At 42.5% G+C, this 27,771-nt stretch overlaps 1 protein-coding gene across 2 annotated transcripts in view; it reads left to right on the top strand.

Moving 5' to 3' along the window:
- The first annotated feature begins 4,278 nt into the window (after nt 1-4,278).
- The window catches only part of NDFIP2 (Nedd4 family interacting protein 2), a 67,538-nt gene continuing 44,045 nt past the window's right edge, over nt 4,279-27,771 (top strand). The window contains exon 1 of one of the 2 annotated variants that reach the window (XM_061626546.1): nt 4,279-4,554. In XM_061626546.1, the coding sequence (XP_061482530.1) occupies nt 4,507-4,554 (48 nt within the window). In that variant the 5' untranslated portion in view covers nt 4,279-4,506. The remainder of the gene's footprint in view (nt 4,555-27,771) is intronic. The other variant, XM_061626547.1, reaches the window with a different exon arrangement.

Here is a 27,771-nt window from a genome sequence, read left to right as displayed (position 1 = left end):
TAAAATTTCCCAAATGTCAATTGATATATTTTCAGCAGCATTCTTGGCCCATTTAACCATGTATTCTTTCACCTGTTCTTTCTGAGTCATATCAGAGTAATAAATGATATATTTTTGCCAATCTGTGCATACTTGATTCCATTGTCAGTTCCTCAAATTCTGTTTCTTTTATTTGACTGTTCTTTCTAACTTATTCCTGTACCACAGAGCACATTTGGAAGTACTCAAACCATAAAAGACTTCTATGTTGTACTCGTCTCCTAATCTCCAAGTATGTGGTCATTCGACCCCAGTGTACCAAATTTTGAAATCAGAAGAGATTATTAACTTTCCACCATTTGAACTTAGTTATATCGTTTATTTTATCAAATATTGATTCTAAGAGGGGATTATTTGGACTACACAATCTTTTAAATCTGTTCCAGATATTTAAAAAAATAGGTAACAGAAAGTTGTCTCTAAATGAGGCTGTCCTGTCCTTATAATTTTCCCAAAGAATATTATGTAGAGTTCTGATCAAATTTCCCTCAAATCTGGCTATTCCCTCATATGGATTTAGCAGTCTTTACCTTTTGTGTCTGTTAGAGGACAATCCACCTCCTAGATACTCAGGCTGAGGGGCTGCTGGATGCCATAAAGTTGCAGCAGAGGTGGAAGGGTGTCAGCGTTGCTGGATGCCACCAGCAAAGTCCACCCCATGGGCACAGCCATGGTGTCACCAAGGAACTCTGATGCCACCCGGGTTCAGCTTGGTCCTACAGCCCTCCTTCCCAGCAGCTGATACACCAGGAAAAGCGATGGTGAAAAGAACATGCTTTTCTTTTCCTTCCGCTGTGCCCTGCCTGGCACCACCAGCATCCTCTTCCAAGTGGCTCCTAAAGGGCAACTGGATGTGGCAGCCCCTTCTGCCAGCTCCACCCATGCCGGCCTCCTCTGAGTTGGATTGCTCTGCTCCTGTATATGGATTTGTTAGCATTAGAAATTTTATACACTGAATAAGAGCAGTTGTTTTTAAATCCATATATTTTACCCTCCTACCAAGAACACCTTCCACAAATAACATCCCAAACTGCTGAATTACAATGCATCAAGAGATTCAGTGCTATCACTCGTAGATTCAACGAAGGCAAAGGATTTGCAGCACTTTTTATGTGTTAATTGGCTTACTAATATCAGTATGTCTGTATCATCAAAAGCTTCTGTGAAATGCTACTGTTTAGTACCTAATTATCACTGTCTATATTTTTCTGCAATTAATTTCCCTCTGAGGTTTTTTGTAATCCTATCCCAACCAAAAGTCCCTGTAACTCAGGATAACACTTCATGCATTTGATGAAGTGGATTGTAGTCTACAAAAGCTTGTGCCATGATAAATGTGTTTGATTTTAAGGGACGGCGGCTGTCTGCCTTAGTTTACAGAGAAGAGCCCTCTTTTGACAAGCTGTCAGATGACAGTCTTCTATTTGAGGGCTGTCCAGTCCAAGTCTGGTTTAAAGATAAGGAACCATATATACAAAGGGAAAGCAGAAGCCTTGATGTTGCCTATCAATAGTAAGCAGTAGCTGGTCAGCCGACTGAGCAGGCACAAAACAAAAGTGACTTCCCACTAAGATGATGTTAATTGTTGTAAACCGCCCAGAGAGCTTCGGCTATGGGGCGGTATACAAATATAAATAATAATAATAATAATAATAATAAAAGATGTATTGCATATCTATTTAAATGATAGTAATTATTTCTATGGGGAGAACCAGTGTGGCTTAGTGGTTAGAAGTGTTGGACTACGGCCTGGGAGACCAGGGTTCAAATCCCCACAAAGCCATGAAGCTCACTGGGTGACCTTGGGCCACTCACTACCTCTCAGCCTCAGAGGAAGGCAATGGTAAACCACCTCTGAATACCACTTAATAATAATAATAATAAAATTTTATTTGTGAGTCGCCTATCTGGCCGAATTAACGGCCACTCTAGGCGACGTACATGTACATGATAAAATACAATAAAAACCAATGAAAACCACCAACAATAATTAATATACCAATATTAAAAGCAACCCACCCCAGAGATCCCATAGGCCTACCTGAACAGCCAGGTCTTCAAGGCCCGGCGGAAACCTATCAGGGAAGGGGCATGGCGAAGGTCAAAAGGAAGGGAATTCCAGAGGGTGGGGGCCACAATAAAAAATGTCTGCTCTCTGGTCCACACCAGCCTCGCTATTTTAACTGGTGGGACCGAGAGAAGGTCTTGCATGGCTGATCTTGTCACGCGGCATAATTGGTGATGCTGGTGGCGCTCCTTCAGATAAACTGGGCCGAAACCGTATAGGGCTTTGAAGGTCAATACCAACACCCTGAATTGGGCCCGGTAAACAACTGGTAGCCAGTGTAGATCTACTAACACCGGAGTTATATGATCACGGCGACGGCTGTTCTTAATTAAGCGTGCCGCCGCATTCTGTATCAGTTGTAATTTCCCGACCGTTTTCATGGGTAACCCCATGTAGAGCGCATTACAGTAGTCTAAGCGAGAGGGGACCAGGGCATGTATCACCCGTGGGAGCAGATGGGCAGGAAGGTAGGGTTGCAGTCTCCTTATCAGATGTAATTGATACCAAGCTGCCCGGCTCACTGCCGAGATCTGAGCCTCCATGGACAGCTGGGAGTCAAGAATGACCCCGAGGCTGCGGACCTGGTCTTTTAGGGGCAATTTTACCCCATTGAACACCAGGTCTATGTCCCCCAGCCTGCCCGTCTCCCACGAGCAACACCTCGGTCTTGTCAGGATTTAGTTTCAGCCTATTCCTTCCCATCCATCCACTTACGGATTCCAGGCACTTGGAAATGGTGTCCACAGCCAACTCTGGTGAGAACTTAAACGAGAGATAGAGCTGAGTGTCATCCGCATATTGGTGACACTGCAGCCCGAATCTCCTGATGATGGCCCCCAGCGGCTTTACATAGATGTTGAATAGCATGGGGGAGAGGATAGAACCCTGTGGCACTCCACAATTGAGAGGCCAAGGGTCTGAAACCTCATCACCTAATGCCACCCGTTGGTGCCTGTCTGAGAGATAGGAACGGAACCACCGTAAAACAGTGCCCCCTATTCCTAATCCCTCCAGGCGATCTAAAAGGATACCGTGGTCAACGGTATCGAAAGCCGCGGAGAGATCCAGGAGTACGAGGAAGGTGGATTCTCCCCTATCCAGCGCCCTCCTCATATCATCCACCAGGGCGACCAAGGCTGTTTCAGTTCCATGTCCAGTCCTGAAGCCCGATTGGAATGGATCTAGATAATCTCCTTCATCCAAGTGTGTTTGTAACTGTTTGGCCACCACTTGCTCAATCACTTTGCCCAGGAATGGTAAATTATTCATAGGGTTGCTGTAAGTCGGAATCGACTCAAAGGCAGTCCATTTCCATTTTTCAGTTATTTCTATACATACAAAAATGGTGTACACATTGATGCCCTCCTTTTTGGCAATACATAACTACACCAAACCTTCGACTCCGACTCCACCCAAAATTGCTTCCAACTCCACAGCCCTGGAAAGGGCTGTAAATGTCTTTTTAAATTGGAAGCTCTCATAGGAGCATTTTTATCGCTGCCTGAATATGCGCTGGTCTTGGCATCACAGCATTTGTCTTCATCTGGGTCCTGTGTCATACACTGACACACAAAATGTTTTCCATCTTGAGTTATGGTGAAATGCTCAACTACAGCTGACTTCATGGGAAGTTTCTTTGACATTTTGAATTTATATTTTTAAAAAATTGTCAATCAAAATTTATTTTGAAGCCGGAGTCGGTACATTTCTACCAACTCCGACTCCACCCAAAATTGCTTCCGACTCCATGACTCCACAGCCCTGATTTGAACATTATTTAAGCTCTTATCCCACCCACCCCCGTTTTCAATATGGAGAAACATTTTAAAAAATGCTGCCGTCACCACGGTGTCCATACGGTGACTGTACCACCTCAGAATTTTTATATCACTTTCTGCTGGATGTATAGACCAAAGCCACGGTCGTAAAGTAACGATAATATGTATTAAAACAAAACAAACAGAAACGAGAGTATAACTCTTGAGCATTTCATACACCACCCAAAGCTCCGGCGTCCGCCTGTAGCACCCTGTCCAAAAGGGGGAAAAAAGATGAAGGGTTACAGGGGCCCTAATGCGCGCGGGTTGCAAATGCGTGGTAAATTGTGTGTTAAAGATGACGACGGTCGTATCCGCCCAGTCAGCCCCGCCTCAGACTCTGCTCAGTCAGTTCTCACGTTCTCTAGCTTGGCTGAAGAGACGAGCGGGAGGGCGGTCTCGAAGAAGGCGGCCGTGAAGGGGAGGAGCAGCCACCCCCACCGCTTCCTGAGTGAGGAAGGAAGAACGAAAGAGTGCGAGCGAGGCAAGAGGCGGAAGGTGCTGCGGTGAAGACAGAGAGAAAGTAGCGAGCTGAGGGGGAGCGACGAGGCCAGCAGGCCGGACTCGGCCGCTGTCGCCGAGATGGAGCATCACCTCCACCACCACCAGCCTGCTAGTCGGTACCAAATGGTAAGTGACGGTTCTTTAGCGGGGCGGGCGGGGCTGAGTGAGCAAAGGCGGCTGAGTCTGTCGCGGTCACAACGTAGGCCTTGAGCAGGCGAGGCCCTGCGCAGCTGGTTGACGAAGGGCAAGGAGAAGAGGACCCCTCTGACCCTCGCTCCTATGTCCTGTGGCACCGAGCTTCTCCGTAGCGCTTCCAGGCTTTTAAAGGCCTCTGGCGCAAATGGAAAGCGCTGGTGGTGTTGATTTATATAACAATAGAGAAGGAAGTGGTGTAGGGCCTTTCTTCTTGCTTCACAGTTTAGGACTGTGATACGGATCACAGTCATACGGATTCTTTTTCTTTTCATGTAGGCAACTCTCTTTCTTCGCCTAATCGCATTCATTGTTATCCTCTTCTGTACTGCCCCTTTCTTTTACTAATAGAAGGAAGGTAGATTATTTGGGCAGTAATCTTGTACCACTTGTCAGGGAGTAAACCCTACCAAACCGCAGTGGGATTTTCAAGTAAACATACCTAGGATGCCATGGTAGGGCTTCAGTCTTAATGTGTGCTTCCTTCAGAGCCGGTAAACAGTGAGATCAGGGTTGTAGGGTTTTCAATCAATTGATTAACTGTCAGCCTTTTAACTGATATTAATGCATAACAAATCAATTAATGTAAATTCAATTTATCCCCGAAGCTCAATATATGTGCTTTTTTGAGTTGGTGAAGGAAGTGTGGAGAGAACTTATGATTCAATAAGCGGATGATGGTTCTCCTATTACTGCAGACAATCTTTAATACTTTCATTTCCTGTTTCAGTAATGCATCACAGTAGCTTTAAATATAAGCAGATCTGCACTGATTTGAAAGCCCACTAATGAAAATTGCCTCCACCAATTAATCAACAAAAGGTTTATTTAATTAATCTAATGCTTGTTAATGAAAACTTGATGCCTGTGCATTAGCTTCAGTTTTCAGTCTCCTTTCTTTTCAAATGCTGTGTCATACCATTCCAGAGCATCTCAAGTCTAATATTGCTTGGTAACACTAAATATTCCATAGCTGCACAATGTTTTTGTCTCCTCTTTGAAAAATGAAATAAAATCACCAAGCTTAACGTTTGTTAGGAGTTTTGTATTGTATTTGAAAGCACATTTTGCAATGGAGATAACTGGTCAGAATTAAGGAATATATGTTGGCAACGTGTGGCATAGTAAATACTGTCATGGAATTAAGTTCTCTTTCATGTTCATCTGACTTTTATTTCACATTGAATATGTTACATTTGTTTTGTAATTTTGTTGCTCATATGTATTTTTGGCTTTTTTTACACAACTAAGGTGCTTTTCTCAGTGGAAGCTCATCAACTGCCATCATAGCTAATAATTTTACTAGGGCCATAGGCTATAAAACAAATCGTACCTAGTTTAATCCTTCAAGATGTTACCTACTACCCTATTTTAAGACCCATGAAATTGGAAGCAACTTCATTTCCAAATGCCAGATGATGGGGCTGGAAAGGAGTATTGTTTTATACAAAGATATTCAAAGATATTACCGTAATAGAGAGATGATTACTGATTGGTATCAGAAAGTCAACTAGAAGAGGAAAACATTAGTGTATAATATGTAGAAGACCATTCCTCAGCTTCTATGAACATTTGATAAATTACATCTAAAAAAGTAAGATTTTTTCCTTGCCATTGTTTACAGGATTTGCACTGTCTGTTCTTCATCTTTTCAGTGATGCTCCCAAAAATATTCCAATACATTATGGATGTTTTCTGGTAACGTTGAATCCTCTTGAGTCCAAATTGGACAAAGGATGTGAAACCTATAGCCCAAATGGGATGTTACATGTTTTGGCTCCCCCTCCCCAATTAAGTTAGTTTTCCAGTGATGGTCAACATGGCTAATAGTTTAGCTAGGTTCACAGGCTATCAAAAAAGGCTATGTCATTTAGTTATACCAGATGGTAATGGCCTATAGGTCAATATACTTTATTAGCACAATTCTTTGTACTCTTTAATCACTAGGATGATTGAGACTTGCAGTGCAATCCTCTATGTATTTACTCAGAAGTAAGATGTATTGAGTTCAGTGGGTCTTACTTCCAGGTAAATGTGTATAGCAGGGGTCGCCAACCTTTTTGTACTGGAGCATGCATTTCAATTTTTGAGAGAGTGCTGGGGACACCAGTCACAAAAAGACTGCCATGGGGGTGTTGCATAACATAACGTTAGAGAGTAGTCATGGTGAAACATTGTGTTTCCATACTAGAACAGGTTTGTCCTGTTGAATTTTTGCCTGCTGTACAGCTGGCACAAGAACCCTGTTTTTCCCCAGTGGCAACCCTAAACCAAAGCATAGGCTGCCATCCTGTACCTACTTACCTGATAATAAACCCTATTAAACACAAAGACTTTTTTCTGAGTAGACCAGTCTGTACTATCATACCTTAACTTAACTATACAATTAACTTAAGGAATGTTTGGACATCAGCCCCTGAACAGCAGGAGACTCACCTAAGCCTGTTTGCAAAGTTTTTACAGTTTGCATTTGCTATTTGGGGAAGGAATTCTTTAACATCCACCTGCACTTACTGTGTGGTACTATTTCTAGATCTCAGGCGGACCCATAACAGGGAAATGCATCCTGGTTGCTAGGGAAAAAGGAAGGGCTACAGTATGGAGATTCCAAGGACTAGGGAAAAAAAGAGAAGCAAGAAAAGTGCACTAAAAGGAAGGGCAAAACAGCAGCTCTTTAGGACCCCAGAGATTCCTATTGCCTGTTGTCCAAACAACTCACTGACTTAACTCATTGGCTAATGACACTGACAGGCAAAAGCAGCCACACTAGCTCAGTTCACTTACCATTGAGAGGGGTACCTGAACATTTTGCTCCATAACTTTCTTTCTCAGAAGGCTAGAGACTTACTTCTTCAAAAAAATGAAAGCTCAGATTCTGGACTATTTGCTGAGAGTGCTACCAAAGGCCTTCATGGGTGCCATGAAGCCTGCGGACAATGGATTGGTAACTTCCATCTGTAGCATTGCAATCTGATTTCTGGAGTCCTATCCTACAAAATTCTGTGACCTGAAATACGGGCTATATTTGTATATACTAGAAGAGCATATTATTTAGAATAAAGGGTATTCCAGCTTTGTGCTGCTATTTTCTTTTGACCGCTTTGATTTTATTCTGGTTTATTTGCAAACTATTTAGAGAGCTTCTCATAGTTACAATGCAAGATATACATTTATAAACATAATTAATTTAAAAGACCTCGCAATAGTTACTTTGGACATTATTTCTTCATATTTTTCTTTCTTTTGAATACTTACATGGTTGGGAATATGATACAAAACATATTTCAAGAAATACTTATTTAATACACGTGCATATTCCAAACAATGTATATTAAAGCATGCTTAAAACAGATCTTGTGTTTGCACATAATTAATTTTAAAACTTGAGCGTCTCTCATCCCATGTTTCATTGGAGAGAGTAAATCTCGGTGCTTCTTGGAATGTTGCTTTTCACCCCCACTGAAGCTTTCCCATGAGCAGATAATAGCATTTGTTTGTGCTGGGAAACTGTAGGTGGTTTCCTGATTCAGCTGTAGTGAGATCACATGTGCTTCTAAGGAATGGCTGCTTACAGAGCTTAAAGAAATAACTATATAGCACTTAGCTTGCTCCTTGCTTGCCTTATCAAATAACTGATATTTTTGGCTGAATAACTTTTAAAGTGAACGCCTTCATCCTTGTTTGTTTTTTTATTTGTGATGGGTAGAAAGTAAGGATTTTGATAACTGATTTTTCCCCAGACCCCTAACCTTGCTAGGCTTTTAATTGGATTTTTTTTTAGTCATTAAAACAAGCAAACCAGTGGGGAAAACCCATTGACTTGTAAATGAAACTTTAGCAGGCAATGGAGAAAGAGGGTTTGAGAGCTCCTGCTGGAAGGATAGGCAGGATATAAATAAAACAATTAATAAATAAATAAACTTCCTCATGTCTCTGATTTTATGTTTCATGTTTCCTTCCATGTACTTATTCTGGGGATGTAGTTCAGAGATTGTTGAACCATTAGTGGTTGCTGATGTGGTTTAAAATCCAATTCTTCATGAACAGGATACAAAACGGAAGACATTTCTTTGCATTTTGGGAAGAGGAAAGTAAGTTGTATCTTGGTATGCATGTAGATGTACATAGTTTGAGTGATGAAACTGCTGTAGATCTGTACTTATCCCTTCCTCGGAAAATCAAGCTCAGAAGTAACTAGTTCTTCTTTCCAGCAGAACTGTATGAGGGAGGGCTGTGAAAACAGGTCTACCATTTCAGGGCTTGTCACTCAACACTGCAATCCTCAGTGCTTTCCCTGGCCCTCTTCTCCACTTCCAGCTCTTAATGAATTTCATTGCTGCTACAGTCAACTTCACAGCCCCCTCCGCTACACTGCATTTCTCTTTAAAAAAAAAATCTCCTCAACACACCAGGATAAAACTGGATTATAGTTCAGGATTGTTATACATTACTCTATCCCTCCCCCCCCCCCGGGCCAGCAAAATTGGATATAACTATACTGAGCTACTTTGCAGAGATGGCATAATCCACATTCTCTCAATCACAGCCTACCCCCATAGTATGAGTATAATAACAAAGAACTTTATATGCATTGCCAAATAATTTTTAAAATGTTTACCACACCGAGGGGTTGGAATCACATTTTTGTGTGAAATCAGACCTGAGTTAGTACTCTACTGCCACTTTTGTTTTCTGAGTAGACACACTACACTTGAATCATAACTACACCTAAACCACGGACACCTAGCTTCTTTTATTGGGGATAGCAATCTTTTTTTTCAGCAGGGAAGATCAGCATAAAAGGCTGAAATTGAACCAAGAAGTTCTCTAGAGTCAACAATGGGAGTTTCACTCTAGCTATCTCTAATTGACCAGACCTACTTTCCTAATTGTCAGTCGCTGCTATGACCAGTCACTGGCTAAAAGCACTGAAAGATGAGAGCAGAAAAACAGTGCCTGCATGTTTTGCCTTATATCTCTGGTTCCACAAGTGCTAGGAACTTTGTTTTATATGAAAGCTGGGGATCTGAGTATTCTGATTCATGAGGAGGGAGTGTACTCCTGCCCCTGTGGATGGTCATGGTCCCACAGAAGAAGAAAAACACTGGCTCTTATAGGTAGGCACATCTGTGTATATCCTAGTTCTAAAGTGTGCATGTGTACGATAAGACAGCTTTGGGTTAATGGGAGAATGCAAGAATTTCACACCATCCAACATGCATAATGTATACTTTTCTTCTGTCACACGAGTAATTAACTCTATAGAACAATAAACTGCTCCCATACTAAACCAGTTTTGAAAAACCATGTGGAAATGTATAATTCCTTATAACAAAACTACTAATAGCAATCTTACACACTATAACCTTCCAAAGTTTCAGATTTTTATATATTAACAAAAATGTGTTCAAAAATGTGAATGCAAGCAGAACTTATTGAGTGTGTTTATTTAAAGATTAGTAACCTTGATTTTATAATTATGGTAATATTTTTGCGATGGGGATGTGTAGTTATTTTTGAAGTACTATATTGTTTACTTGCAGCATACATTTTAAAGACCTCTCTTGGGAAGAACAAATATGTTGATGGCCTAATCCTCTTGTTTTTGTTTGTTTTGTTCTTATAAGTAAGCCTCATTGCATTTACTGAAGTTTACTAAATGTACTTAGGATTACAAATGAACATTCATATCTTAAAGATTAAATTGTAGTGGTACAAGCAGTGAATGGTTTGTTCTGCCAGATCCTCTCCCATGCTATTCAGCTACATTCTGGTTTGTTGGTTTGTTTAAAAAAAACACTGGCTACACTGGGCCAAAACGTTTATCAAATGCTGGAATAGGAAGTCTGTGCTCCCTTCCTTCCTTTACCAAAACAATCCAGGTGCCCTTTTACAGTTCTTAGTATATAGAGAAAGCTGGAGACTTGCTCTAGGTTCACTGCTGCTTCTGTACACTGGGTTGTATATAAACTTTTAGTACAACAGAGGGCATTATAAATATGAATGGCAATTCACCAGATAGCTTTGTACCCAGCTGCTTGAGCTTTGTAATACTCAAGGATGGGGTAAGCAAATATTCCTTTACCAGATGTGTGCAGCTGAGTAGCTGGTAATAATGTATGCTGCTAGTATAATGTATACTAAAATACAAGTCTTGTTAATCCTTGTTTCAAATCTCAATTTAGCTCTGAATTCACTAGGTTAGACCAATAAAACCTTCTATTTCTCCACTTCAGTCCCTTGACTTCAGTATATTAATATTTGCCTACTTTACAGTGTTGCTGTAAGGATTACTGAGGTAGCGATAATTGGCAGATCACATACACTAAGTATTATGACTGCATAACTTTTTATGTGAAACACTTTTTATATTATGGTGTCTAGAAATGTCTGTTTATTGCGGACTTATTCTGCTTACTGAAACATCTCCAAGTATCTTCATTCCAAATAATCCAGTAATTGCTCTGTTTTATGCAGCTTCCTTGTGTCATAGTTGCTCATAAATGTATTGGCGAGATGAGGCAACTGCTACTGCATGAATCTGTATTGACCTAAAATGAACTGGCAGTTTAGAAGACAGGAAGAAAATGTAGGATATTTTCCTCCACACACTAGAGCAGGCATGAGGAACCATTTTCAGACTGAGGTCTGCATTCTCTTACAGGCAGCCTTCTGTGAACTACATGCCAGAAGCAAATCATGGGTAGGAACAGTGGCAAAAATGGGTGGAGGAATAAGTATGAGTATGACCTTTGTACAGTAGGTGACATGCCAGCCACAAAGAAGACTTGTTCGTTCGTTCGTTCGTTCTCTCTCTCTCTCTCTCTCTCTCTCTCTCTTTCTCTCTCTCTCTCTCTGATCTATCTCTATCCAGGCAAGCTACACATTCTACACTCTAGCCATGCAAAAACACTCAAGGAGGGTATGGAACAGAACTGGTGTCAGGTGTGGCCTTGAGAGAAGGGACATGGTATGGCTTGGTCCTGAAGGCCAGATAGAAACATCTAGGGGGCTGTGTAATGTTCCTGTAGGTTACACATATGTAAATATGGTAAATGTGGGTCTATTAGGTGATGTATAGTAATTGACTGAGAGAGAAAGGGGGAGTGCATGGGTGAGAAGCTGAAGTATGCTGGATGATGATTGGCTGAGTGGCTGGCTGGCTGAAGGTATAAATGGAGGTTTGTGAGTGATGAGGGGGAGAGAAGTTGTTGAGTTAGTTGGAGTGAGGTCGTTTGGTGAGGGTTGGTTGGCAGAGTTCTGAGGGAAGTTTGGATTGTATTTGGCTGATATTTAAAGAGTATATGTATGAACAGAAACATAAAGAGTGACCATATATGAAACCATACACTTGTGAAACATTCCTAAAGTAATCTTGTTATTTCCTGTTGTTAGTAAATAAATACTTACTTGGTTTACCAAAGGCCTGATCCTTGGTTGGGGGAATATACAGACCAGAAGGGAGGGCAAGGTAATTACCAAGGCTGAACAGAAACTGTATCTAATGGTGGCAGCGTGAAGGGAGATATTGTAACAAGTCAAGTATCCAGAGCAACCCAGAGTTGTATGCTTTATATATAAAGATACAAGGGGGTTGGGAACAGCATAGCCACACAGTCACAAAGTAACAAGCTATAGAGAGACTTAGGCAAAGTCTCTGGGAGTATTGGTTACAGGAAGGTACTGGTGGTGCTGCCTAGCAGTGGGATCTAGTGAGATCTGTGCTAGAGTGGAGTGAGAAACCATATAAAGGACTGTCCTGACTGGTGGTGTCCCTGGTGGTGCCTAGTGAAAGGCAGTAGCCACAAGCAGGTGGGAACCTGACAGGGAGAACCAGGGAAGGACGTCACAGGCTGTATGTGGCATCCAAGCCTACGGTTCCATACACCTGTACTAAAGCTTCAAAACAACTCTTTTCTCACAAATGAAAACTCATACAGCTGCCCACTCTCATACTTTCCGCACAGTCCTGTCAATGTATCATGGCATAAGAAACCTCACTATGGAATTGTGGGCTACAGCCAAGAAACTCTCCAGGCTGTGTATTTGAATGTGGGTGGAGTGAGTTAGTAGAAGTGTCTTGTGCCATGCTAAAGTCATTAATGTGTATTCCTGGCTATTACTGTGAAAGTAAGAAATTGACATGTTTACATAGGTTTTACAGGGTTTTTTCTTTTTGAATATAGACAATCAGAAGTGGAGGGATCACCAGTATTCAGTAGCAGTTGTCCACTGTCCACCAATTTCTCAAGTTTATAGTAACAACCATTCATTTATTCTCAATTGCAGTAGTATTTTTACTATGTTCTAGGGAGTCCTGTGATTGCTTGGAAGCCTGTTGGAAGTTTCCTAGTGGTAAGATATATTGTTGGATGATCTTCTCTGTAAGACAACTTATCCAATACTACTGATTTTCCCCTGAAATATACAGCAACAGAGGTGTTAGGATCTAGTCTCAGTTCACATGGGGCCTAAAGGGACTGGCTCATTGCCCAGAGTGTGTGCCCTTGAACAGGGCAGGCTAACTTCAGCTTTGTATTAGTTATGCTCTCCAAGTGTGTGTGTTACATTTACAAAGCAAGGCTTGGGCAGAACTTACCTGTATTTAAAGTTTTCCAAGAATGATGTTGCTCAGTCTACTTAGATCTTTGTTCCTACAAGAACTCTAGCAGGCACTCGGTCAGAGATGAGGAATCTTTGGCCTGCTAGGGGTCCAATTTGGGCTGCAGGCCATTTTCCCCAAACCACACCAATCCTACACCCATCAGCTGCTGTCACTGGTCACATCAGCTGATGGACAGGAGGACAGGGTTTAAACCTTTTCTTTTTTAAAAAAAATAGGTTTTTAAAGCTTTTAAAAATGTTTTTAAAGATGTTTTAATATATTTTAAAGTCTGTTTTTATGATGTTTTAAAGAGTTTTTAGTGCTTTTGTTTGCCACCCTGGGCTCCTACTGGGAGGAAGGGCGGGATATAAATCAAATAATAAATAAATAATCCTGTATTGTCTGTGCAATCCTGTTCCCAGCAGAGAGCAAGATTGCACAGTCAGGGCAGCAGGGTTTAGTTTCCACTGGTCAGTTGATGAATAGGGATTAAAGCCCTGTGCAAAGGCACCCTTTGAAGCAGCTTTGTGTGTGTGTGTGTGTAAGTGTGTAAGAAGACTAAAGTCTTTAAGACAGCTCCTGTGCTTCTGTTTCAGCCTCCGGAGGCTCAAACAGGAGTGCAGGGAGCTGTCTTTAAGGCTTTTAAAAGTCTTCTTCCTCCCCCTTTAAATCCCCAATTTTGGTGGCTTAAGGGATGCATGGGGAGACCTGCAAAAGGCTTTAAGAGTCTCTCCACATTCCCCCTTTAAGCTGCCAAGATTGGGGACTTAAAGGGGGAAGGGGAGGAGACTCGGAGAACACTTTCCCAGTCTCCCTGTAGTCCTTTTTTAAGCCTCCAAGATCAGGGTCTTAAAAGGGGAATTCAGGGAGGCTTTTGACAGATGGGCAGCTCTGCCTACCTGTCAATCATGTGGCATCGTAATGACCTCGTGTAATTGATAAGTGGGCAGCCCTGCCCACCTGCCACATTTGGCTTGCAAGGCAGAGTCTGGTCTATGGAGCCAAAAAAGGTTCTCCAGCCCTGCATTAGGTAGTCCCATCAGAAATTGGCCAGGTTTCAGGGGGGCTGATTTTACCTGTGTTCAAACTCTGCAGCACACAAGTATTGCAGAGAATCTTTTCTCTGCAAAAAAGAAAAAAAAGGTAGATGGTTTGGAAGCCACTGCCCTGTTTGTACACTGTACACCCTCAGCTATCTATTGCTTCAGTTTCACTAAGATTCTCATCTTGTTTTCTTGCTTTTTGAGAAGCATGTGACCCAGAGGGCAGTGATTGTGTGCTTGGTCTTTGGCTATTCCCCCCCCCCCCGGTAGTTAGTAGATAACTGGGTAATTTTAACTATTAAAGCAGAATTTAAAAACAGAAACATGATTACCTCTTGTCAGCCACATCATCCAGGTGTTGCTTTTATGGGCTATCTCCCTAAAGAATTCTGCAAGGTTATAAATCTTTTGAGTTATGTACAAATTGGAAATATGCTTTCTGCCCTACATAGGTCTGGTCTTTAAAGATTGCTACTGATGTAGGGAGTCAAATTTACTGCAAGCATTTTTTTTATTTAGGGTTCTTTTATACCACTTTTCATCAAAAAAGATGTCAGTGTGGTTTACATCAAAACATACCAGTAAGAATCTCACACACAAAAATAAGAAAACCAGCAGTAAGTTTAAAACCACAGTAAAATCATAACAATCAGTATAGAACATAGAAAGGCTAACAGCTGAAAAAAGTAAATTAAACTATGAAAGCCTAGGAGAACAAATAAGTTTTTACCATGGCAGAGAAGCCCATCAATGTTGTTCCCATCTATGTCTCTAATGGGAGAGATTTCCGCAAATTAAGCAATTTAAAATGTTACTTTCAACAAGGAAACAATTGAATTCATTATAGAAATAACATGGGTTGTATTCAGTGATGTTGGTGCACAAATGCAGTGGACTTAATTACACAATGGGTCTTCTTACTCTTCTCCCTGCTGCAACTATTGTGTGCCCCACAGTTGTCCTCTGGAGGGTCTTCCAACTTGCTGGAGCAGATTTTTAGGGCACATGGGGGTGCAGCAAGGAGGAAAAGAAAGACTAATCAAGTTGTATGAGTGGAAGTCCACATGGGTAACACTGAAAAGAAAGACACAATTGTAGAGTTTGACTAGCCCGTAAATGTCTGTGATAATGTTTTCACTTTTTACAATTCAAAATTGCTTTTTCATGTTTTGTCCTTGTGAAGGAGCAATACTTAAAGCCATTTTCTGTTTGGTTTGGGATTATAAAACCTGTATTGTAAAGTGGTGTTTTTTTGTTTTAGAGGCTCTTCTGCATAGGAGGGCCAGAAGTTCTCCACAGGATGTTTTGTCCTAGGAAGTCAGAGTTCAACCTAGGAACCTAGAAATTAAGAGGAAGTAGAAACTTAACCTGGAGTCTGCTTTCCTTATTGTCTAAACAATTGGAAGGGTGAGTGAAAATGTTGCATACAAGTCAAACTAGAAAATAGAGTTCTTAGTTTTAGAATTGGAGAGAAAAAAGCTGGAGCACAGAGAGAAGAACTTAGGAAGAACTGAAGTTAGAGCCCTGTTACAAAAGAAAAAAGGCTGAAGCAAGGAGCCAAGAGGGATATTTGTGATAGATCCTAGCTGGATAAACTGAACTGAGGGCTGAAAGCCTCTGGATTGATAAGTATTTGCTTGGTTATGGAAGCAAGTTCAGAACAGGTCTACCTAGATGCCTTTATCTGTTTATTTTTATTTGCTGTTAAAGGTAACTACCAAAACATTAAAACTAATGTTTTCTTCTCTAAAGGTATCATCACAAACTGTTTAAACCTGTCTTACTAAAACTAACTTGGGTAAGAGGAGGTGTTGTTGGCTTAAGTGCCATACTGCTCTACCTAATATAGGGAACAGGTTGGGGCCAATTTACAAGTCCAAAATGTTAAAAGGCTGTAAAAGGAGAAGGTGGTGGGGAATACCTATGTGGTGTCAACAGTGAGAGTTCCAGAAAGGAGGGGTTTGTTTGGCTGGTTTCCTTCCTTCACTGTTGTGATGCTGGCTACAGCCCATGTAGTCACAGTCCTCAGTATTCATGATCTCCACTTATTGAAAAGAAACTCTAGATAGGTAGAATTCAAAGATTCGGCATCTCTTTTAAAATGTCAGTATATAACATAGGGTTGGTTGCCAGGCTCAGGGCCTGAGAATGATCCTCTATCTTTAAGAGAAGAGAAAATTCAGCCAAGTGCAACAGTGTAATGGGAAAAACCACAAGGGTGAAATTCCCCCTTCCCCCTGAACAACTTTTAAAGATACAGAGACAGTTGAGATGTAATGGCTTAATCTGTAGTTAGTTGCAGTTTGCAAATATAACTGTGGTGCTAACTGTTAGGCAAAGTGAAGGGGAATGGTAACTAAAGTTAGGTTTCAATCAGGGCTGTGGAGTCAGAAGCAATTTTGAGTGGATTCGGAGTCGGTAGAAATGTTCCGACTCCGGCTTCAAAATAAAATTAATATTTTAATTTTTTTAAAAAATTATTTATACCCTGCCTTTTGGCCAAAGGCCCTCAATGCAGGTTACAAAGAAAAAAACCCACAAGTATAAAAATACATCAATGAAAGAAATGCAATTCACAAAAATTAAACTAAATAACAAATAACATTATTAAGGGGGGTGGAAATGTCCAGGAAAGAAACTTAGAATTGAAGACCTTGTCTTAAAAAGACATCCATCCTTTTTCCTGCAATGTTTTGCATCTTAATATTAATAAATTAATATACATTTGCCATTTGACACAGAATAGGGCTTTTTCGGTGGCCGCCCCTAGACTGTGGAACTCTCTCCCTATTGAGGTCCGGTTGGCTTCCTCATTATCAAATTTTCGTGCACAGGTGAAGACTGTTCTATTTAGACGGGCTTTTAACCAATGTAGTTAGTTTTAACCTATGTTTATTTAATTCCATTTTAAATTGCTTAAACTGAATATCATGTTTATTAATTATTGCTGTTTTAATGTTTTAATGTAAGCCGCCCTGAGTTCCTCGGAAAAACGGTGGGGTATAAATATTTTAAATAAATAAATTTATGAAGGAGTTGGAGTTGGACAGTAGAAAAATAGAGGAGTTGGAGTAGAAGGTTTGACATACCAACTCCACAGCCCTGGTTTCAATTGCAGCCAAGTTAGATGTGGAGGCATGAACCAATGATTGCTGTTTCAGGATACACACAGCAAACTGATGGATTTTTTGGCAGTCAGTTGAGAGACTGCCAAAGCCCTGGCCCCAAGGTATTTTTTCCCACCTGGATCCTTATCTTTGATGATAAAGAAAATGGTTATTTCTTTTACTGTTTGAATAGTCAAGCCAATAACACTATTGACTTATTAATTTTTTAATATATATATATAGAAAACGAAAAAGTACCTCTGAAAGTATGGTTGTATGTATGTATTTGTTTATTTATTTATTATATTTCTACCCTGTCCTTCCACCCAGAATTAGCACAGGGTGGCAAACAAGTGAACCCCCCCAAGTCTTTTAAAAACAAAAAATCTTTACAAAATCAAATACAAAACATTGAAAAGCACCTTTTGAAAATTACAAAACATTGTTAAAAACATCTTAAATATAATTCCAGTACAGACGCACACTGGGACAAGGTCTCTCCTTAAAAGGGTTGTTGAAAGACGAAGTGTACGATCTCTGATAGGATTTTTTTATGTTTAATATTTGTATTGGTCTTCCCTCTTACTCACCTTGTGACAGCTCAAATATTAATATTTTAAAAAGCCATTGGTGTTGGCAACAGAAAGACACGTGGCAGGTTAAACAACAATGATTTCTTGAAGATGTAATTTCATAGATGACACTCAAAAGTATTCATGGATGGCATCTCAGAGAAGACACTCCCAGATGCAACCAAATATGTTTTATAGTGCCCCAAACCATCTTTTGTGGTGGGCACCTCATTTCCTTATTCTTTTCCTGTATATATTTGCTATTTTTTCTAATACATATATGCCCTTGTCTGTGCCCTACAGACACAAGAAGTTCTGAATTGGGTGGGAACCCTCTCCGGAATGCATGGGTGTATGACCTGCAGTGGCCAAAGCATGTTTGGTGGTGGAAACCCACAGTTCCTTATGTATTTTCTACATAGTTTGATTATTGTTGTTGTGCATAGATGCCCATATCTGTTCTGTATGACCACAAACCATGCCAGGCAGGATGCAGTGGCACCTCACGGAGGACACTATTCACTTTGCTCAAGTGAATATTTTTCATAGCCCACAGAAGATTTTGGAGTGGTCACCCCAAATTACATCTTTTTCCCTATTTACTTTTCCGTATTTTAGCTGGGAAAGACATGCATCTCATAGAGCACACTGTCGTTTATCCTGGGGTATATGATTTGACCTGGCCCAGAGCAGATTTTGGGGTGGGCACCCCCAGTTACTTATCTTTTCCTGCATGTTTTTGTCCATTTTCGTTCTGCATAGAAGCCCTCATCCGTGGTCTGCGCCCAGCAGCAGCTCTGGGCCAGGCTGGACACACTGATACCTTGTAGAGAACACCCTCCCCTTTCCTGGGGTGTATGATTTGTCCTGGCGCAGAGCAGATTTGGGGGTACCCCCAGTTACTTATTTTTTTCTGCATATTTTTTTCCATTTTGATTTTGCATAGATGCACTCGTGCGTGCCCAGTGCCCAGCAGAAGCTCTGGGCCAGGCAGGACACACTGATATCTCATAGAGGACACCCTCCCCTTTCCTGGGTTGTATGATTTGTCCTGGCCCAGAGCAGATTTTGGGGTGGGCACCCTCAGTCACTTATTTTTCCTGTAAATTTTGCTTTGGTTTTGCGTAGATGCCCTCATCCGTGCCCTGCGCCCAGCAGAAGCACTGGGCCAGGTGGGACACACTGGCATCTCATAGAGGACACCCTCCCCTTTCCTGGGGTATGTGATTTGTCCTGGTCCAGAGCAGATCTTGGGGGAGGTACCCCCAGTTACTTATTTTTTTTCTGCCTCTTTTTGTCCATGTGCATAGATGCTACTATGCGTGCCCTGTGCCCAGGAGAAGCTCTGGGCCAGGTGGGACGCAGTGGCATCTCATAGAGGACACTCTACCCTTTCCTTGAGTGTATGCTTTGTCCTGGCCCACAGCAGAGTTTGGGGTGGACACCCCCAGTTAATAATAATAATAAATAATCAACTTTATTTCTACCCCGCCCTTTTTCCAATAGGACTCAGAGCGGCTTACAACTAAAAACAACACCATTAAAACATACAGAGTATATTATTAAAAAAGAATTAAACTATGAGAAAAATTAAAACCATAAAATATAGGTTAAAAACAGCGGACAATTTAAAATAATAAGATCATATAATGTAATCACCAAACCTATGACACTTAATCCTGGTCGTTCTCTATCTCAAATGCCTGTTGAAATAAAACAGTCTTTACTTGTCGCCGGAAAGACGGCAAGGAGGGAGCTGATCGCACCTCACTCGGAAGGGAGTTCCACAGCCTAGGGGCGGCCACCGAAAAGGCCCTATCTCGTGTCCGCGTCATATGTGCTTGCGAAGGTGTGGGGAACACAAGAAGGGCCTCACCAGAAGATCTCAAATCCCGGACAGGTTCATGTAGGGAGATACGATCTGTCAAATAGTCTGGACCTGAGCCGTATAGGGCTCTGTAGGTCAAAACCAGCACTTTGAATTGTGACCGGAAACAAATTGGCAGCCAGTGGAGCTGTTGTAACAGGGGAGTTGTATGGTCCCTGTAACCAGCCCCGGTTAGCACTCTGGCTGCAGCTCTTTGTACCAATTTAAGTTTCCGAACAGTCTTCAAAGGCAGCCCCACGTAGAGCGCGTTACAGTAGTCTAAGCGGGATGTAACCAAGGCATGCATCACCCTAGTCATATCAGGTAGCTCCAGGAACGGGCGCAGCTGGCGCACCAGTTTTAATTGGGCAAATACGCTCCTGGATACAGCAGCAATCTGGGCCTCCAAATTCAAAGCTGAGTCCAGGAGTACACCCAAACTGCGAACCTGAGACTTCAGGGGGAGTGCGACCCCATCCAGCACCGGTTGAATCCCTATTCCCTGATCTGCCCTCCGACTGACCAGGAGTACCTCTGTTTTGTCAGGATTTAATCTCAACTTGTTTGCCCTCATCCAGTCCATCAATGATGCCAGACACTGGTTTAGGACCTGTACGGCTTCCTTGGCTTCAGGTGGAAAAGAGAAATAGAGTTGAGTGTCATCAGCATACTGATGGTACTGAACCCCCAAACCCCGGACAACCTCTCCCAGCGGTTTCATGTAGATGTTGAATAACATGGGGGACAAAACGGAACCCTGAGGGACCCCATAGGTCAGTGGCCAAGGGGTCGAGCAGGAGTCCCCCAGTACCACCTTCTGGGTTCGGTCCTCCAGGAAGGATTGGAGCCACTGTAACACAGTGCCCCCAAGTCCCATCTCGGCAAGGCGGCCCAGAAGGATACCATGATCGATGGTATCGAAAGCCGCTGAGAGGTCCAGTAGAACCAACAGAGACACACTTCCCCTGTCCAGTTCTCTGCGTAGGTCATCCACCAAGGCAACCAAAGCCGTCTCTGTCCCATAGCCAGGCCTGAAACCAGATTGAAATGGATCCAGATAATCCGTATCATCCAGGAATCTCTGGAGTTGGGCGACCAGTTACTTATTTTTTCCTGTATGTTTTTGTTTGCTTTGGTTTTTGATAGATGCCCTCATCTGTGCTCTGTGCCCAGCAGACGCTCTGGGCCAGGCAGGACACAGTGGCATCTCGTAGAGGACACCCTCCCCTTTCCTGGGGTATTTGATTTGTCTTGGCCCAGAGCAGATTTTGGGGTGGGCACCCCCAGTTACTTATTTATCCCTTAGTGTTTTTTGTCTATTTTGGTTTTGCGTACATGCCCTCCTCCATGCCCTGCACCCAGGAGAACATCTGGGCCATGCGGGGCGCAGTGGCATCTCATATCCTCCCCTTTCCTTGGCTGTATGATTTGTCCAGGCTCAGAGCAGATTTTGGGGTGGGTACCCCCAGTTACTTATTTTTCCCTTCCTGTTTTTGTCTATTTTGGTTTTGCATAGATGCCCTTCTCTGTGGGGTGCAGTGGCATCTTGTAGAGGACACCCTCCCCTTTCCTGGGTATATGATTTGTCCTGGCCCAGAGCAGATTTTGGGATGGGCACCCCCAGTTACTTATTTTTTATGATTTTATGACATCATGTATTTATGATAATATCAGAAGCCTGATGATTTTGATTGCATGAATGTATTGTTATTCTTGACAGGGAGAGTCCCCTGATCACAGTGATATATCATACAGGGTACCCCAACATATATTATGGAGTTCAGAGCAGGGCTATGGAGTCGGAGTCATGGAGTCAGAGTCGGAAGCAATTTTGAGTGGACTTGGAGTTGGTAGAAATGTACCGACTCTGACTCTGGCTTCAAAACAAATTTTGATTGACAATTTTTTAAAAATATAAATTCAGAATGTCAAAGAAGCTTCCCATGAAGTCAGCTGTAGTTGAGCATTTCACCATAACTCAAGATGGAAAACATTTTGTTTGTCAGTGTATGACACAGGACCCAGATGAAGACAAATGCTGTGATGCCAAGATCAGCGCATATTCAGGCAGCGATAAAAATGCTCCTATGAAAGCTTCCAATTTAAAAAGACATTTACAGCCCTTTCCAGGGCTGTGGAGTTGGAAGCAATTTTGGGTGGAGTCAGAGTCGGACAGTAGAAAAATAGAGGAGTCAGAGTCGGAGTTGAAGGTTTGGCGTACCGACTCCACAGCCCTGGTTCAGAGACATGTTAATTTGGCTTGAAGTTGCTGTAGCTGTCAACTTTTTCTTTTTTAGTGTTTTGAACTTTCAAGCAAATAAGGAACTGGGAACTATGAACCAACTTCAGCTTCATACTGTCCCGACACAGAGGGCAGGGCACATCCTTGACTTGGTTTTTGCTCCAGATGGGGGAAGGGATGGTCTGGAGATGGGAGGGTGGATGTCACCCCATTGTCATGGTCAGACCACTTCCTGGTGAAGTTTAGACTTATGGCTCCGATCCTTCCTTGCAGGACTGGTAGACAGATTAAGATGTTCCACCCCTGGAGTCTAATGGAATCCACAGGATTCCTGAATGCCCTGTTCCCAGTAGATAGAGTGGATGACCCTGTTGAAGCCCTTGTCACACTGTGGAACAGCGAGGCGCGTTGGGTTCTTGACATGGTTGCCCCCGAGTGCCCTCTCCGGCATTGTGGAGCCCGGTTTCCACCTTCCTACACCAGTGAGCTAAGGGCAATGAAACAGGTTGGACGACGGCTAGAGCACAAGTGGCAAAAGATGTACTGTGAGACTGATTGGGCATGAGTAAAATATCCTATCCGTGCCTACTGTGTGGCGGTGAGGGTGAGGAAGGCCCACTTCTCTGCCTCCATCGCATCCTCAAGTACCTGTCCAGTGGAGCTTTTCCGTATTGTCAGGGGGTTGTTGACATCAACTCCAGGCAGTGGAGTTTTAGACCTTTCGGAGGCCCACTCTGAATTGTTTGCAAGATGCTTTGAGGGTAAAGTTGCTCGCCTCTGTAGCAGTCTTTATGCCCCATCCACATCTACTGTAGTTCCCAATGAGGTGCCCAGTACATTGTCTGCTGCAACTTCTTGGGAACAGTTTCAGTTGATGCAGCCTGATGACGTAGACAAGGTGTTTGCGTTGATGCCGCCAGCAATGTGTCCTCTCGACCCTTGCCCTTGTTGGTTTATTAAAGCTTGCTGAGGAGGGTTGACCGAATGGATCCAGAGTGTGGTCAACGCATCATTGTGGGAGGCAGTGGTTCCAGCCACCTTGAAAGAGGCAGTGGTCCAACCACTCCTGACAAAGCCCACCCTGGACCCATTTTTTAAGGGAAGGTGACTGAGAGAGTTGTGGCACAGCAATGGCAAGTTCTCTTGGATGAAACAGATTATCTTGACCCATCCCAGTCTGGGTTCAGCCCTGGTTATGGGACTGAATCGACCTCGGTGGCCCTGATGGATGACCTTTATTGGGAGAAGGACAGGAGGAGTGCGACCCTGTTATTCTTACTTGATCTCTCACCGGCTTTTGATACCATGGACCGTGGTATGCTTCTGGGCTGACTTGGTGAGATGGGTATTGGAGTCACTGTTTTGCAGTGGTTCCGATCCTATCTCCAGGGTCGTTCTCAGAGAATAGAATTGGGTGGCTGTCTTTTGGCCCCCTGGCAGTTGTGCTGTGGGGTGCCGCAGGGTACCATCTTGTCCGCCATGCTGTTTAATATCTATATGAATATCTTGGGAGCAGTCATCAGGAGATTTGGGGCAAAGTGTCAGCAGTATGCTCTATTTCTCCATAACGTCTGAATTGGGAGAGGCCGTGCAAGCCCTTGGCCACTGCCTGGACTTGGTAGTGGGCTGGATGAGGGCCAATAAACTGAGCCTGAATCCTAGGAAGACGGAGGCACTGTGGGTTGGTGGTTCCCGAGTTCGGATAATTGGTCAGTTGCCTGCTTTGGATGGGGTCGTACTCCCTCTGAAAGAGCAGGCTCATAGTCTTGGGGTGCTCCTGGATCCATCTTTATCACTAGAGGCCCAGGTGACCTCCAAGGCAAGGAGTGGCTTTTATCAGCCTCGGCTGGTAAGACAGCTGCGGCCGTTTCTGGACCAGGATAGCCTGACCACTGTTGTCCATTCACTGGTAACCTCCAGGTTGGATTACTGTAATGCACTGTATGTGGGGCTGCTCTTGAGGTTGGTCCAGAAGTTGCAGCTGGTGCAAAATGCGGCGGTCAGACTGCTCACTGGGCAGGGTATCACCGACATGTCACCCCGCTGCTGAAAGAATTGCACTGGTTGCCCATTTGCTACCAGGCCAAGTTCAAGGTTCTAATTTTGGTGTACAAAGCCCTATACAGCTGGAGACCAGGATACCTGAAAGACCATCTTATCCCATATATACCCAATCAATCACTGCGTTCTGCATGTGAGGTCCTCCTGCAGATGACATCTTATCAGGAGGTCTGTTCTGCACAACATAGGAAACAGACCTTCAGTGTGGCGGCACCTACCTTGTGGAATTCCCTCATCTTAAATATTAGACAAGCACCATCTCTGTTATCTTTTTGGCGCCTATTGAAAACTTTCCTCTTTCAACAAGCCTTTTAAGTTGAGACCTATTCCAGTCTGTGTCTGTGTTGGAATTGCTTTTTAATATATTCTTAAACCTTCTTTTTTAAAATGTTATTAATCTTTGAAGATGTTTTGAAAGCTTTTTTAAGTAATGTTTTTGAAGATGTTTTAATGTGTTTTAAAGTTTGTTGTTATGATGTTTTAATGTTTTTAGTGCTTTTGTTTGCCACCCTGGGCTCCTGCTGGGAGGAAGGGTGGGATATAAATCAAATCATCATCATCATCTCTACTAACAACACCCGGAAAGTGTCGTATCAGCTATTCCGGTTCTATGCCCTGTACAGTATTATCTCTTTGTTCTTCTCGCTTCCCATAATCAGTGAAACTTGATGTGAGTTTCCTTGAAAATGTTGAATCAAAGAACTTCTGCTGCCTTAAATTGATTTGACATCTGATCACTCGTATTTATTTGACTTTTTGTTGTTTCCTTCTAAATGTATACCATAGTATACATGCTGTATAAATAGCTGAAAGGTTACTCCAGTAGCCAAAAGTAGTTGACTCGAAGTATTTCATAGTGGGGGGGGGGAAACACACACACAATAAAATATGTTAATGTCATAGGCAAAGCTTTACTTGGCAATTATTTTCACTGGAATATTTGGAAATATTTTAAGATTTATTTATTTATTTATTTCCCGCCCTTCCTCCCAGAAGGAGACCAGGGCGGCAATAATAACACCATATCATACACTTTCCTTATATTGCTCATATTTTAACTGCACGATCCTATGTTTACTCAGAGGCAAGGCCTACTGAGCACAGTGGGGCTTATTTTCTGGTTAGTGTGCTTAGCGTTGCTGTCAAAAAGGTAAAAATGAAGTATGTTGAAAACATACTAAGAATGTTTGAATCTGTGTTTTTTCTCTTTTTAAAATATTTTGAATTGATGTTCTCGTTCTGGATGTGCACAAAAATTTAACTCATAGGAATCGAAACTATTCTGGGAAGCAGAGGTTCTTTTTTTAAAATGTTAGTCAAAGCAATAAACATTTGTTCTTAAGAAGAAGCAGGACCCTTTTCCTACCATTGTTCTTAAAATTTCCTTCCTTATTAGATAGTGGTAGAACCCAAGCATAACAGTATGGCAGAGTAATAAAGCAGAACTGGCAGAATCTACTCTTTTCTACTGTTCATACAGCCTACTGTTTCTTTTGTTGAGTTTCCAAAAAACTAAGTTCAGCTAGAACTCTACACATGTCCTGAGACTGTTTTGGGCTTACCTCTGGCAATAAGTGTGGCTGTATTGCAAGAAATAGCAGTAGCTCAAGAACCTAATATTGTCCTAACAGAGGGTAGCTCAAGCTAAGTATCAGTGGTCCCTGCCAAATATCCTCCCTATATTAGCTGTGCTGTATGGGGAAGTTTTTGTCATTACAGGTAACATATAAGGAATCATGTAACTGCATGCTTAACAGGTTTCCAGAACCTATGCCGCTTCTAATGCAAATACAGTGCCTTGCAAAAGTAATCAGACCCCTGACCAATGCTGTCATATTACTGAATTACAAATGGTACATTGTAATTTTGTTCTGTATGATATTCTATTTTGAAACACTGAAACTCAAAATTAATCATTGTAAGGTGACATTGATTATATGTTGGGAAATGTTTGTAAGAAACATAAAAAACTGAAACATGTTGCTTGCATAAGTATTCAACCCTGTGCTATGGAAGCTCCCAGTTTACACAGATGAAAGAAATTGCCCCATGGAGGACACAGTTACCTTACCATTGGCCTCCACCTGTGAACCATTAAAGTCGCTGTCAAATTGTCAGGATAAAAACCCCACTGTTGAAGGATCATTGGTCAGGCTGTGGATCTGAAGGAAAGTGATGAGCCTTCTACAGAAGTGAGAGATAATGTAATACAAAAGGAAAAGGGTACAAAATAATATCCAGGTGTTTGGAAATCCCAGTGAGCACAGTTGGATCAATAATCAGGAAGTGGAAGCGACATCACACCACCCAGGCACTGCCAAGAAAACGCTGTCCCTCAAAACTCAGAGCTCAAACAAGAAGGAGACTTGTGAGAGAAGCCACAGAGACCAGCAATCACTTTGAAGGAGCTACAGAGTTCAGTGGCTGGGAATGGAGTAATGGTGTACCAATCAGCCATATCAAGAGCTCTGTGTGACGTCCTTCCCTGGTTCTCCCTGTCAGGTTCCCACCTGCTTGTGGCTACTGCCTTTCACTAGGCACCACCAGGGATACCACCAGTCCGGACCGTCCTTTATATGGTTTCTCACTCCGCTCTAGCACAGATCTCACTAGATCCCCCTGCTAGGCAGCACCGCCAGTCACGTCCTATAACCAATACTCTCAGAGACTTTGCCTGAGTCTCTCTCTAGCTGATTACTTTTGTGACTGCGTGCTTATGCTGTTCCCAACCCCCTTGTATCTTTATAGATAACGCATACAACTCTGGGTCGCTCTGGATACTTGAATTGTTATTATTCCTCCCTTCACCGCTGCCACCATTAGATACTGTTTCTGTTCAGCCTTGGTAATTACCTTGCCCTCCCTTCTGGTATGTATATCCCCCAGCCAAGGATCTGGCCTTTGGTAAACCAAATAAATATTTATTAAATATCAGAAATAACAAGATTAGTTTTAGAATGTTTCACAAGCATATGGTTTCATCTATTCCTGTTTTGTACTTGACTTATTATTAATCAGAACTCCAACTCCCTCTTTCTCCACACTCCTGACCTCTACCCTCAAACACCTCTTTCTCCACACTCCCAACATCCACCACCAAACACCTTCTTCTCCACCCTAACATCCACCCAGATTCAACTGTCATTCTTCCATTTATACTCCCAGCCATTCAAACGCTCAGCCAATCATCCAGCATTCTACTGCTCATGTACTCCCCCCTCCTCTTTCACTCCACTTACCATATGTCTTCTATATAAACAGCACTTACCATATTTACACTATAAGCAGGAACATCACATTTCCCCCCCTTAAAATAACAGCAAAGTATTATTCCTGCTCTAGGATTCATACAACACGTTAACAATAAAAAACAAGTCTCTTTGGGGAAAATGTCTTTTTTTTTTTGCACCCACGTCTGGGTCACGTCACTGCAGTCCTGGCCACCTGCCTTGAAAGTCCATCGGCCAATACATTGTCCTTGCCTTTTATGAACTTGAAGTCCACCTGGTAATCTTGTAGAGCCCAGGACCACCTCTGCAGCATAGTGTTATGGTTTTTCATAGTCTGTAACCATAACAATGCTCGATGATCCATCGTCACTGTAAATCTTCGTCCCCACACATATGGGTGCAACTTGCTCAGTCCCCACACGAC

Source organism: Rhineura floridana, chromosome 5, assembly GCF_030035675.1.
Source record: "Rhineura floridana isolate rRhiFlo1 chromosome 5, rRhiFlo1.hap2, whole genome shotgun sequence".
Classification (NCBI taxonomy): domain Eukaryota; kingdom Metazoa; phylum Chordata; class Lepidosauria; order Squamata; family Rhineuridae; genus Rhineura; species Rhineura floridana.
The sequence above is the reverse complement of the archived record's forward strand: the minus strand, read 5'-3'. Positions and strand labels throughout refer to the sequence as shown.